Here is a 14942-nt window from a genome sequence, read left to right as displayed (position 1 = left end):
TATGCAAAGCTAAAACTATTTCGGCAATCGATAATGATGTAAGGAAGTGAATAAACATTTTAAACGTGAACAATGGTTACTGCATCCCAACCAAATTATTAATATGTTGCAATCTAGCAAATCTCTCGTGCTGCTAAAATTAATCTTTCTATCTATTTCTTCTTGCAACATGGAAAGTTAAATAACAATGAATATTTGTTTATTTTCATTTAGTCTTGTTTATCCTTTAATATAGCCTTGCCTTCTGATATTACTGATAAAAACATGCCTTCATTATGCTCCTTTTGAATAGTTGCAAGGAGGGGAATATGTATGTGGAGGAAGATTTATGTCTTTTTATCATTTATTTGATTTGGGAGGAGTTTAAAATTTCCCATTCTTAAACAAGCAGCATTTTCTAGAAGAGTTTTGAGATAAGTGGACAAAAGAATGTGGAGCTAAGACAAGTGGACAAAGTGAAGATAACAATAGCTACGATGCCATTAAATGGTAGAACAGGCTCAAGAGGCTGAAAGAACTACTCTTGTTCCTGGAAGATTACAAAAGGAGGAAGATCCATTAACAAATAGGAGAAGACTAGAAATAATATTTACAAATAATATTTGCAATAACAAATGCATGCCTTTTTATTTGGGAGGTATGAGAAGCTTTTATTGATTTATGGTGCCTGTTCTGGAGCTGCAAGCTATCCTGCTGAAGGTTAGTATGTTGAATGCCAAAATAAATTCACGATGTATGTACTAGTTTTTAAACAGCTTTTTCGTCTTGTAGTTATTATGTTATTCAACTCGTCTTACAATTCCTTCAGTTTAGATTTATGAATATTTAGTTGGGGGTCTAAATGAAAACTGCTGTTCCTTGTGGTCTCTGATGTTTGTTTCCCAGCTTGCTTTTTTTAATGAGGATTAGTTGAAGTATTTGAGATGGTAATATCGCCTCTACTGAAACTTTCAAAAGGGGATGTGGTTATTATCCCCACTGACATTTTATGATATCAACTGTATGATCCAGATGAATAGGTTTGGATAATTCAGTTCAATTAGATTAGTTGAACTTTTTTTTAATTTTGATGCTGAATACATTGTTTATTTTTGCAGGTAATTTAGATCTTACTGGTCCAAAACAAGTCTTCAAAGCAGAAAACAACCCTTGGGTTACACCAATCGCTGACCAATTCCAACTAGGTGTATCCCATGTCTTTGAATATATTCGTTCTGAAACCTACAAATAGTAAGTAGACAGATTGGAAATCATCTGATTTTAAAACTTGACTAGCTTCCTGTGCATTGTTTGTGGATACAGGTAGTGCTCAGAATATTTAAATCTATTTAGTCCTTTTATTCAGCTTTCCATATCACTACATTTTAAAAAATGGCATTCTTCACTATTTGGCTTGCAAGTCTGTTTACACTTGCACTGAAGCTAATGATTTCCTGATAGTTCTGTTGCTTCAAAATATCTTTCATGTTTTTATTTAAATGTTTAATTTATATTTAAACAAGCTACTTTATAATTTTAACTTGCATAGTTACCCCTTAATAAAGAATTTCTATTTAAAATCTTTCTGACATTAAAGTAATTAACATGTACACATTTTGTTTTAGAAAAGGGAGTAGATGACTAACGGCATTCTGGTTGTTGGTCATGCCTCTATGGGATTATATCAGAGTCAGAGACAGAGTGGGTATTAAATGTGTTTTTGGCAATGCCATTTACCTCATATTTTTCACAATTACTGCATGTCTCCAGATTCTTATAGCCAATGGAGTATGTTTGAAGCATAGCCATTGTTATAATTTAGCTGCCTGATTGTAACAAAGTTCAAGTACCTGAATTCCTCAATTTAATTGGGGTGTTGATCAATATAGCTAAAAAATTGTCTCTGATCAGATGTAAGAAAGGTAATTCTTGCACCTCTGGGTTAGTTAGGTCAGTATGAGGAGAATTCAGCAGATTGGGACAAAGGCTGAATGAGTATACTCTTGGAAATTCAGTGCAAAGGGGCGCAGAGATGCTTCCTGTAAGATTTACAGGACGAAGTAAACTTTCCAGAGTGAGTCAAGGGAGAGAAGATAAATATCGTGAATGGAGAAACCTACCTGCAGTGAGACCAACGGTGGAGTGTCATCACAAATCTGAGTGTGCCATTTGAGGTGAAGAAGGCAGATGGGTTGGCCTTTGTAGCAAGAGGATTCGAGCATAAGAGAATGGATATCTTGCTGCAATTCTGCAGGGTGTTGGTGAGACCACACTTGGAGTATTATATGCAGTTATGGTAGTCTTATTTGAGGATGGATGTTCCAGCTGTAGACAGAGTGCAATGAAGATTTTCCAGACTGACTTCTGGGATGGAAGAAGAGATACTGGCAAAGGTAAGGGCTTCAGATCCCTGGAGTACAGGGAGAGGTGGGTCCACTACAAACTGGATGGTTACACTTGTGCAGGACCAGGACTGGTGCCTTAGGGGGGAGTATTTGCTAGAGTGGCTGGGGAGGCTTTAAACATAACTGGTAGGTGAATTGGAACTTGTGCAAGGAGTTAGAGGAATCAAATCAAGAACAAGAACAAAGGACAGAAAGGGGAATAAGAAAAGTGATGAGCAGAGAAATCAAGGGCCAGGATCAAACACAGACACTATGAAAAATAATGTACAAATAATGTTAAAAAGCTTTTGCGCCTTAATGCACAGAGCATTATCCATGAAGATGGATGAATCATTTGTGCAAGTAGATTTTTAAAAAAGGTATGAAATAATTGGGGTTGCTGGGTGTCTAGGGATGGGAAGTGAACATCCAGCGCTATACACTATTTAAGGAAGACAGACAAAAAGCAAAAGGCATTGGAGTTGCTGGTGAAAGAGGAAATTAACACAATAATGAGGAAAGATATTAGTTCTTGATGATGTAGAAACTGCATGGTAGAGCTGAGATACAGTAACAGGCAAAAAGTATTAATGCAGGATATATATATAGACCCTCATACTGTAGGCGTGATTTTGGGAATAGCATTTAACAGGAAAGTGGAGACATGTACAATAAAGGAACACATGTAATTATTGATGACTTTAATCTGAATATAGATTGGACAAACCAAATCAGTAACAAAATGACAGGGGAGAAATTCCCAGGGTGTATGCGGAATGGTTTTCAAGGCCAATACATTAAGGAATCAAAGGGTACAGGGGAAATGCAAGACAAGCTCTTGGGTTGTGTAATCAACCATGATCATAATGAATAGTGGAGCAGGCTCAAATTTCCAAATGGCCTATTCCTCCATCCACTTTTTATGTCTATGAATAATTCCTCTTCTTCTTTGAAATAGTGCCATGGCAAGAGGGCAAAGAGAGCAGGCAAAGCCATTAGTTTAATGGCTCATTTGTAAGATGGCACCTCTGACAGAGCAGTACTCCTTCAATATTGTGCTGGCTTGGAGTGATTATTTTACTCAAGTCTTTGAGTGCAACTTTCACTAACTTGGATAAAAGAATGACCCCAGTTAAGCCATAGCTAACAGCCAGCTGACTATGAATTATCTGAAGATCGTAAATATTGATGAGAGAGTTTCAGGCGGTGCACTAGCCTCTCTATTAAGATAAGCAGTGAGGCCAACAGAGAGTAGAAGTCAGTAGAGCAAAGTTGTTCATAGTGTGGCCAACTCTCGGAATAAAGATGGATTAAAGACAAAAGGAGTCGAGAAAGGGAAGTAAGTACAAAAGAGTTTTCTCAGTGGGATAGGCAGATTAATGGATAAAATTGATTTTTCTGATTTCCCTTTTAGGTGATTTTTTTTGTGATATGTGAGAAACTATTGTGACAGCCATAGAATGTTTATGGCTAGTCTGAATGACGAGTTTCTTGTTAAGTGAAAAAAATACTAGGGAGAAAGTGTTGTGCTTATTGTTGATAATTAAAATAGTAACGTGATAAATTAGAAAGGAATAAACACTGCTCCCACAGATGTAATAAAAGACTGCAGTTGCCAGAACCCTCACAGCAGACACCATAGAAAACACTTTCATTTTTGTAGATGTATTCTGCGTGAATTTGTAATTATCCAGCCTGGGTTGAAATGCTAACAACCTTTTGAGCTTATTAATGTAAATGTGTTGAAATACAAGTGGGTAAGGGGTACAGGAGAATAATTTTTATTTTTCTAATTGCTGTGATATTTAACCTTGGAACTTAACAATGGCTTGCACTTATGAAAAAATCCTGCAGTACCAGCATTGTAGCAGATAAAACTGCTTCATAACAACTAACCATGGAAATAGTTCCAGATAATTTTAATGACCTAAGGACTGACAATGGTGCAGGATCTAATGCCATTATCCCTAAATTTGAATGAAATACGGCATTGTAGGCCCATGTGTACAGTGGTTTACTAAGGTTGAATTTTGAGAGTTGGAAGGCATTTCATGTGGTCCTAATATTTAGAAAAGGGAAAATATAACTGCCTTTCAAAGTTAGTGAAGCTGTTGCAAAATATTCTATCGGATCTGATATAGGATCACTGATATTCAACCTCATGAATTTGCTTGAGGACGTAACAAAGATGATTGAATGAAAATGGTCCAGTTGAGACATCTTCTGTAATTTGATGAAATAGTTCATGAACAGCAATTTTGATTGTATGATCATTGTTATTAAGTAGGTATTTTGTTGAAATTAAGTAGATGGTATCATAGAAGTGAATTTGTTTAGGGTCTGGCTAAGAAAGGATTTTCTTGGAGCTTTGTACTGATCCTCTTGATGTTTACCAGTTTTATTCATAACTATTGCATCTTCAATCACTCCATCGAAGATAAATCAGTGATTTTGGTCCTCTGACTCTGTAACTCTTTTTGCCTCCATTTTACTGATGTAGAGTTCATGTATTTTTCAACACTTGTACTGATTAAGCAAGCAAGATATTCATATTGTGTTTGGTTTGAATTTGATCACGTAAGACACAGGAGTTACACCAGCTGAATCCCTGAATAAGGTTTACTACACAGCCCCAGGTCAGTGGTGGAGGGGACAAACTTTTATGGCTTGCTTTATTCTTCAAATTGAAATATGTTTTGTTTCCAAGACATTGCGATGTTATAGATTGACTCAGCTTTTTAACTTGGTGTTTTAAAGAGAAATAGTAATTTTGAGTTGAAGAATGTAACAGGCGAAATATTACTTTGTACTGTGCATCTGTAATTAGTTTAAATACGTTTCTTGTGAATTGCATTTTGAGTGTGTCTTGCAATGCTGCCTTCCTACTTTATTTGCCTTTAATTAATTATGTAATTAGTATGGTCATTCTTGATAATGTGTCCTGGTTTAATTAAATCTTACCACTCAAGGACAATCAGATCACTTTTAAAGTGATTGGCATCCATGAGACTCCATTGAGAAATTGGCCACTTACCACTTAGCCAATCCGAGACTAATAAACTGCTGTACGGTTACTGACAAGCTAATCAGAGTTTAAGAATACCATTGACCATGCACAGAGGTGGTAGCTAGCAAGGGTTAACAAGCAAGTAATCTTAGCAGCCTGGCACATTCTAAGAAGAGAAAACTGAAGAAGAATATCAGTAAATAGAACAGGAGAACGAGAGAGAAGTGCCCAATGAGCCAGAATTTGCTACCTGGTGTTCCACAGTGACCTAACTGAATCCCATGCCTATAGTAAATGTCATTCTTTTATTCTTGTTATGACCAAATTAATAAATTATGTGAAACCAGTGAAAGCATACTGGTACATGAGTGATGTTATAGCTTGTCAGGAATGAAAGACATCTTATCATATATTTACAATCAACCTGTTCCTCGATGTTATTCCATACCGGTAGAGCAGATAAGACTTGAACCTTGGTCTCCTGGCCCACAGGCAAGGACAGTACCAGCATATAAGTGGCCCTAAACCTTTTTAAAGTTGTCTATTATTGAAATTGAATTAAAACTTGCAATTAAACTTAAATTGAATGCCCCAGAACTTCATGATCTTCAACTTTATCTCTTTGTTGGAGAAAAGGAGTTTGTTTCACACCTCTTGCATTCATTATCCCTCCACTGCTACTCTATTTGTACATTTGAAATGCCCGTTGTCCAATAACTGCATGTTTACCTTTCTACATTGCACTTTTGTAAGCTTCTATCCATATAGTGAAGACATTTCCAATTCTTGGATATAAATGTTGATCCTGACTGCTTCTCCCTGAACAGGCTGCAAATTAGTAGTGATTGGGTGTTGTTTGCTGGCACTAATGATGACTCCTTCCATCATCTGATGGTTTGGGTGGAAGCTGGTAGGTTGATAATCAGCAAAGTGAGATTTGACCTTTGTTTATGTGGCGAGAACATCTTGTGAGTTGGAAGCAGTTATGGTCTATTGGAACTTGACTGCATTAACAGTTGGAGAATCTTTATGGGAGCAGTTTTTTAAAAACATTTTTATGTTTGCTTCCCCAGGAGAAGCAAACAAACATTATTAAGGGTCTTTGTGGTTGTGCCTGCTCTTCACTTCAAGGGCTGATGGTCTTTTTGTGCCCTGCTCATTGTGTTTTCAGTGAAACTGTTGGACTGTCAAGGGATTGCCATTCTTCTTGACTGTCTGGAATGTTTATGTAACAGATAAGTTTGTCTATTATACATTTCTTTCATGCATAAATCAAGTTTAATTACTGTGGTTGGAGACAAAAAATATTGCCATTTTAATATGCTCCACTCCAAATGATACATTTTTGTTGTATTTTTGTGGCATTTTGGATGTGTGCTGGTCTGTTGGTAGCAAATCCCTGAGAATTGAAATAGCAATACTCGTAGCAACATGGGAATATATGGTTGGTTGATCACAAAGTTCAGAATATACTGTACTCTCTTGTACTCTGTCACTCAATCGCAGTTTCAAAACAAAATTGTTCTGCTCGCTCTTGAATACATTGACACAATCAATCAATCTTGCTTATTTTTCTTAAAACTTCAACACACTTTGTGAAGTAATTAAATCGTCATTATTTGTTCACCTGTCTTCCTCTCCCCCTTTGCAATTTGCGTTGTGCTTTGGATTATAGTTTGATTATGCTAGACTTTTTTTTATTGATTCATGGGATATAGGTTTCACAGGCTGGGCCAGCATTTATTGTCCATCACTACTTGCCCTTGAAGGTGGTGGTTAGCCGCCAACTTGTACCACTGCAGTGCATTTGATGTAGGGAGACTCACAATACTGTTAAGGAGCAAGTTTCCATGATTTTGACCCAGGAGAAGTGGGAGATATTTCCAAGCCAGGATGAAATGTGGCTTGGAGGAGAATTTACAAGTGGCATACTCCCATGTATCTGTTGCCCTGGACCTACTAGTGTTCATGGATTTGGTTGGTGCTTTCCAAAGAGCCTTTCTGCGTTACATCTTGCAAATGATAAATACTGCTGCTACTGAATGTTGATGGTGAAGGGAGTAGATGTTGGTAGATTTAGTGCCAATCTGCTTTGTTCTGGACGGTGTCAAGGTTCTGGAATGTTTTTTTTCTGCACCATTCGGGCAAATGAGGCATATTCAATCACACTCCTGACTGGAAATTAGATGGAAAACAGGCTTTCAGGAGTCAGAAGGCAAGTTACTTGCTTCAGAATCCTTAGCCTCTGACCTGCTCTTATAGCCACACCACTTAAGTGGCTGGTCCAGTTCAGTTTCTTATTCATGAAGCCCCTGGAATCTTTCAGTTAGACAGTTAGTGATGGTAGCACCATTGAATGTCAATGAATGATAGTTAGATTCCCTCTTTTTGGAGATGTTCATGTGTGTGGCATGTATGTTGCTTGCTGCTTGTCGGTCCAAATCTGGACATTGTCCAGGTCTTGCTGCATTTGTACATGGATTGCTTCAGTATCTGTGGTATTGCTTAGTAGAGCATATTGAGCAATCATCAGAAACTTGCCTCACTTCTGTCCTTATGATGGAGGAAATGTCACTGATGAAGCAACTGTAGATGGTTGGGCCCAGGAACTACCCGGAGAGACTTTGGATTCTTGTGGTGAAGTGGTAGTTTCTCTACCTCTGGACACGAAGCCCATGTTCAAGTTCCATTTGCTGTTGAGGTGTGTCATAACATCTCTGAACAAGTTGATTTAAAATAAAACTAACCTGTGGAACTTTTGCAGAGAGGTTCACTGTTTTTCAGGATTTTGAATAGGTTAAATTGTGGTACCATTTCTTTCGTGCTAACAGGCACCAGCTTTTAGTTTTTCCTCGTAGCTTAAGTTTGCTGAAAAGAGTCATGATGCTGAAGTTTTTCATCTTTCAACTCAGCAGGACAAATGCAAAATTGGCAAAATTTTAATTATCATAGATTTATACTATAGAAAAATAAGGATGTTGATTGGTTGGCAAGTCTATTCTGATTGGGTGAGGCACTGCTATGGCAAAAATGACAGGTAGAACACAGTCAAGGTGGTAGGTGGCATTCATGAAGTGGGCCTTCAGTAAACCCATTCCTAGCCCTATCCCTAACTCTGTCACAAGGTCAGGGAGGCTTAGGCGTGTGCAAGGGTAATGCATTTTGGGAGGTTAAATGCAAGAAGAAAGTATACAGTAAATGGCATGACCCTTCAGAGCATTGATATACACAGGGATCTTTGAGTTCAAGTCCATAGGCTCCTGAAAGTGGCAACAACAAGTGAATACAGCATGCTTGCCTTCATTGGAACTGTGTGAAATGTTAGGTCACATTTGGAGTATTGTGTGCAGTTCTGGTAGCCACATTATAGGAAGGATGTAGAGATTTTGGAGAAGGTCCAAAAGAGGTTTATCAAAACATTGCCAACATTGGCATGTATTTGTTATAATGAGAGGTGGGACAAACTTGGATTGTTTCTAAGTATGGTGGCTGAGGGGTGACTTGATAGTGTGTAAAATTGTGAGAGATGTGGGTATGATGGACAGTCAGCGTCCTTTTCTCCAAAGGAAATGTCACATATTTGGGGGCATCGGTTTAAGGTGAAAGAGCGAAAGTTTAAAGGAGATGTACAAGGGAATTTTCTTTTTGCACAGAGGATGATAGGTGCATGGGAACATTCTGCCAGGGGAGATGGTAGAACTAGATGTGTTGGCAGCATTTAAGAGGCATTTAGACAAATACATGAACAGGCGGGGAATAGAGCGATACGGAACCATGTACAGGCAGATTGGATTAGTCTAGACCAGCATGATTGGCATAGACAAAATGGGCTGAAGGGTCTGTTCCTGTCCTGTATCGTTCTATGTCCTGCATTCTAGGATGGAGGGTCGAGGAGAAGTCATGAAAGTGTGGAGTTTGGTAAGAGTTGACAGGAAGAACATGTGTTCAGGCATGGATGGTTGAAAAACAGTGAAAAGTGCTCAGACGTAGACTAGAAACTGTGATTATGCAGGAGTGAAATGGGGAGGGAGTTTAAAGATAAACATGTTAAATTGGGAGGAAAGATTTCATCTCCTCCTGGCCCACAAACCTAGCTGTAAAATGTACTTGCCTGAGAAGGTCCAGCCATTTCAGCCTTTTTTATTTGTCTGCCGATATCAAAAACATACAGAATTTTTAAAAATCTTGTTAGAATTGAGGTATATAATAACCATTGAAATCTATTACAGAGGGATCTGCTACCTGAGTGTTTATTCATCAACCTCATCCACCTTTCTGTTAAAGCCAGACATATGTAGGTTTAAGACAGGTCGAGAGTAGTAAGTGAAATTTTTCAATTAGTTTCTTGCCTGCCCAAACCATGCTTTTTCTTTTGGTGCCATAACTATCCCCATGCTAACTGTCCTTGATTTGATTCTTGATTGCCTTTCTGAACTCAGCCTAATTCTGCCACTAAGTGCTCTGCAATCATTTTTCCTTCTCAAAGGTTGGGCTGAGTGGCCTGCTGATATTCACTCCACCTCTTTCCCCCCCCCCAAAAAAAAACTTTTATAAAACAATGGTACAAAATTAGCACTCGCCTGGCATCATGCCTGCAGCCAGAGAAAGTTTGAAAAATTTTGATAATAGTCTCTGCTATTTCCTCCTTATTTTTGTCTTCATAGCACTATGGGATACATTGCATCCAGGGCAGGCAATTTATCTGCTTTCAAAATCACTACAATCCTGAATATTCCTCCCCTCACTCAGTATTTTGCACTCCTCTTAATTATAACGTCTACCCCATCGCCCTGTTTTGGAAAAACAAACTTGAAGAGGTAACTAATAACGGTGTCCAGGTCTCCACCTCTACATGGAGATTACCTTTTACATTTGGCCCCATTTTACACGTTGACATTACATTGATCTCTTTTTGATGAGTTCAAAACTTACAGCTGGAAAGTTTGCCAATTTCTCAGCCAATTCCTTAGGGGCCCTCCTGTGTATTCCAACATAGTCAAATGTCTTAGTATCTTTTAGTATATCCATTGAGGTTCTTAATAATTTTTGACTCGCACAAAAATACATTCTAGTCCTTTTAGAAATTGACTCATTGGACAGCATATTCCTGGCTTTGTTTGTTGTGTCAAGGTGTCTGGAAGGTTGATGCCCAAGTAATGCAGTGGTATAGTGATAATGTCACTAGACTGGCAATCCAACACTCTGGTCTAACGCCCTTGGGACAAGGGTTTGAACCCCACCATGGTAAATGATGAAACTTGAATTCAGTTAAAGTTAAAGATTGCTGTAATGGTGACCATGTACCTGCTGTTGATTGTGATGGAAACCCAATGGTTTTGAAAGTCCTTTAGGGTTGGAAACTTACCATCGCTACCCATGACTCCAGGACCATAGTAAGTGGTTCACTCTTAACGGCCCTCTGAGCAATTAGGAATGGGCAATAAATGTTGAACTAAGTAGTGACACCCACATTCCATCAAGTGAGATAAGCACTGCCCATTATAATGAAGGGTGGAAGAACAGCTTTGGAGGGTCATGGCAACAGATGTACTTAGACAATAGACAATAGACAATAGATGCAGGAGTAGGCCATTCTGCCCTTCGAGCCTGCACCGCCATTCAATATGATCATGGCTGATCATTCCTAATTAGTATCCTGTTCCAGCCTTATCTCCATACCCCTTGACTCCACTATCTTTAAGAGCTCTATCCAATTCTTTCTTAAAAGAATCCAGAGACTGGGCCTCCACTGCCCTCTGGGGCAGAGCATTCCACACAGCCACCACTCTCTGTGTGAAGTAGTTTCTCCTCATCTCTGTCCTAAATGGTCTACCCCGTATTTTTAAGTTGTGTCCTCTGGTTCGGCACTCCCCCATCAACGGAAATATGTTCCCTCCTGCCAGAGTGTCCAGTCCTTTCATAAGCCTATACGTTTCAATCAGATCCCCTCTCAGTCTTCTAAACTCAAGGGTATACAAGCCCAGTCGCTTCAGTCTTTCCGTGTAAGGCAATCCTGCCATTCCAGGAATTGACCTCGTGAACCTACGCTGCACTCCCTCAATAGCCAGAATGTCTTTCCTCAAATTTGGAGACCAGAACTGTACACAGTACTCCAGGTGTGGTCTCACCAGGGCCCTGTACAGCTGCAGAAGCACCTCTTTGCTTCTATACTCAATCCCTCTTGTTATGAAGGCCAGCATGCTATTAGCCTTCTTCACGACCTGCTGTACCTGCATGCTTGCCTTCATTGACTGGTGGACAAGAACACCCAGATCTCTCTGAACAGCCCCTTTACCTAATTTGATACCATTGAGGTAGTAATCTGCCTTCCTGTTCTTGCCACCAAAGTGGATAACCAGACATTTATCCACATTAAACTGCATCTGCCATGCATCTGCCCACTCACCTAACTTGTCCAGGTCACCCTGTAATCCCCTAACATCCTCATCACATTTCACCCTACCACCTAGCTTTGTGTCATCAGCAAATTTGCTAATGTTATTGCTGATACCATCTTCTATATCATTTACATATATTGTAAAAAGCTGCGGTCCCAGCACGGATCCCTGCGGTACCCCACTGGTCACTGCCTGCCATTTCGAAATGGAGCCGTTAATCACTACCCTTTGTTTCCTGTTAGCCAACCAATTCTCTATCCAATCTAGTACTTTGCCCCCAATCCCGTGCGCCCTAATTTTACTCACTAACCTCTTGTGTGGGACTTTATCAAAAGCTTTCTGAAAGTCCAGGTACACTACATCCACTGGATCTCCCTCGTCCATCTTCCGAGTTACATCCTCAAAAAATTCAAGAAGATTAGTCAAGCATGATTTCCCCTTCATAAATCCATGCTGACTCTGTCCTATCCTGTTACTATTATCCAGATGTGCCGTAATTTCATCCTTTATAATAGACTCCAGCATCTTTCCCACCACTGAGGTCAGACTAACTGGTCTATAATTTCCTGCTTTCTCCCGCCCACCCTTCTTAAAAAGTGGCACAACATTAGCCGCCCTCCAATCCTCAGGAACCAACCCCGATTCTATTGAACTCTGGAAAATAATCACCAGCGCATCCACGATTTCCCGAGCCACCTCCTTCAGTACCCTGGGATGCAGGCCATCAGGTCCCGGAGACTTATCAACCTTCAGACCTAACAGTCTCTCCAACACCAAATCCTGGCAAATAGAAATTCCCTTAAGTTCAGGTCCTTCAGCCACTGTTACCTCAGGGAGATTGCTTGTGTCTTCCCCAGTGAACACAGATCTGAAGTACCCATTTAATTCCTCTGCCATTTCTTCGTTCCCAGTAATATATTCCCCTGCTTCTGTCTTCAAGGGCCCAATTTTTGTCCTAACCATTTTTTTGCCTTGGACATACCTAAAAAAGCTTTTACTATCCTCCTTTATATTCTTGGCCAGTTTACCTTCGTACCTCATTTTTTCTCTGCGTATTTCCTTCTTACTAATCCTCTGTTGTTCTTTAAAAGCTTCCCAGTCCTCCGTTTTCCCGCTTATCTTCGCTAAGTTATACTTTTTCTCTTTTAACCTTATATGTTTCTTTACTTCCCTTGTCAGCCACGGCCGCCCATGTCTCCTCCTGGGATCTTTCTTCCTTTTAGGAATGAACTGATCCTGCATCTTCTGCATTATACACAGAAATATCTGCCATTGTTCCTCCACGGTCTTCCCTGTTAAGGTATTAAACCATTGAACTTGGGCCAGTTGCTCCCTCATAGCTCCATATTTCCCTTTATTCAACTGAAATATTGTCACTTCAGATTGTACCCACTCCCTCTCAAATTGCAGATTGAAGCTTATTGTATTATGGTCACTACTTCCCAATGGCTCCTTCACTTCGAGGTCACTGACCAATTCTGGTTCGTTACACAATACCAGATCCAGAATCGCCTTATCCCTGGTCGGCTCCAGCACCAGCTGCACTAAAAATCCATCTCTGAGGCACTCCACAAAGTCTCTTTCTTGAGGCCCGATACCATCCTGATTCTCCCAGTCTACCTGCATGTTAAAATCCCCCATAACAACTGTAGTAACATCTTTGCGACAAGCCAATTTCAGCTCCTGATTCAACTTACCTCCAACATCCAGACTACTGTTTGGGGGCCTGTAGATGACTCCCATGAGGGTCTTTTTACCCTTAGTGTTTCGAAGCTCTATCCACACTGACTCTACATCCCCTGACTCTAGGTCCGCCCGCGCAAGGGACTGAATATCCTCCCTTACCAACAAGGCCACCCCACCCCCTCTGCCCGTCAGTCTATCCTTACGATAACACATGTAGCCTTGAATATTCATTTCCCAGGCCCTGTCCCCATGAAGCCACGTCTCAGTTATCCCCACAATATCGTATCTGCCAATTTCCAAAAGAGCCTCAAGCTCATCCACCTTGTGTCTAATGCTTCGTGCATTCATATATAGAATTTTTAATTTGTTACTGCTCTCACCCTTCCCCTCAACCCTTATTTCACTCAACTTTACAGCATGATGCCTTTTCCAGTTTTCTGCCTCCTTGATACAGTTGTCTTTCTTGACTTCTCTTGTTCTAACTACCCCTTCAATTTCCTTTTTAAACATCCAGCTTGTCCCCTCCCCCCCGCTACTTAGTTTAAATGTAGCGGTGTTGCAGCAGAAAACCTGCCTGCCAGAATGCCGATCCCTGTTCTATTAAGGTGCAAGCCATCTCTCTTGTAGAATTTATGGTTACCATAAAATATACCCCAGTGATCCAAGAACTTGAAACCTTGCTTCCTGCACCAGTTCCCCAACCACACGTTCAAGTCCATTATCTCCCGGTTTCTGGCCACACTAGCCCGAGGAACTGGAAGCAAACTGGAGATAACCACCTTGGACGTCCTGCTTTTTAGCCTTCTTCCTAGTTCTGCGAAGTCTCGCTGTAGTATGTTCCTCCTCTTCTTCCCGACATCATTTGTGCCGACGTGTACCACCACCTCGGGCTCTTCACCCTCGTCCTTGAGGATGTCCTGCACTCTGTCCGCGATGTCTTTCACTCTAGCACCAGGAAAGCAACACACCATCCTTAAATCCCGTCTGCTGCCACAAAAACCCCGGTCAGTTCCTCTCACGATGGAGTCCCCTATTACCACGGCTCTATGTGATGTCCGACTCTTCCGCTCTGCTTCTGCGGCAACTTTTGATTGACAAACATGGCCGCCTTGCGAACTGGTAGTGTCATCAGACTCTTGATGTCCCTTCACCCAAGAGGAATGTGGCAAGGATCCGAAGTACCGCCAGAGCCTGGAGACAAGTTGGAAAGCAGAACATCTGGCAATAGGCTGACTGGTTCCCACCTTTGGCTGATCTTGCAAGAGATGGGGTGACCACCAGTAAGGGCAATCTGCCTTTCAGTGGCGTAGTTAATGTAAATGACTAATCGCTCATTTCTGGGTAGTTTGGGGGGTTGACACTGGGAACTTCCTGGCAAAGGACCGGTCTTTCTTATTGTGGCCAAAACCTGGCAAGTGGCTTGCAATACTGTATCATGCGGGGTCTGTGTGTGGTTTTCTGAGGCCATTACTCCTCGCCCAACCTTGC

General features: G+C 40.5%; 1 protein-coding gene across 2 annotated transcripts in view; it reads left to right on the top strand.

Moving 5' to 3' along the window:
• The window catches only part of rsu1 (Ras suppressor protein 1), a 166601-nt gene that overhangs the window by 108177 nt on the left and 43482 nt on the right, over positions 1-14942 (top strand). For both annotated transcript variants that reach the window (XM_072575894.1, XM_072575895.1), the window contains exon 8: positions 1098-1230. In XM_072575894.1, the coding sequence (XP_072431995.1) occupies positions 1098-1230 (133 nt within the window). The remainder of the gene's footprint in view (positions 1-1097; positions 1231-14942) is intronic.

This window comes from Chiloscyllium punctatum, chromosome 8, assembly GCF_047496795.1.
Source record: "Chiloscyllium punctatum isolate Juve2018m chromosome 8, sChiPun1.3, whole genome shotgun sequence".
Classification (NCBI taxonomy): Eukaryota; Metazoa; Chordata; class Chondrichthyes; order Orectolobiformes; family Hemiscylliidae; genus Chiloscyllium; species Chiloscyllium punctatum.
Note: the sequence above shows the minus strand (reverse complement) of the source record. Positions and strands in the feature narration are given on the sequence as shown.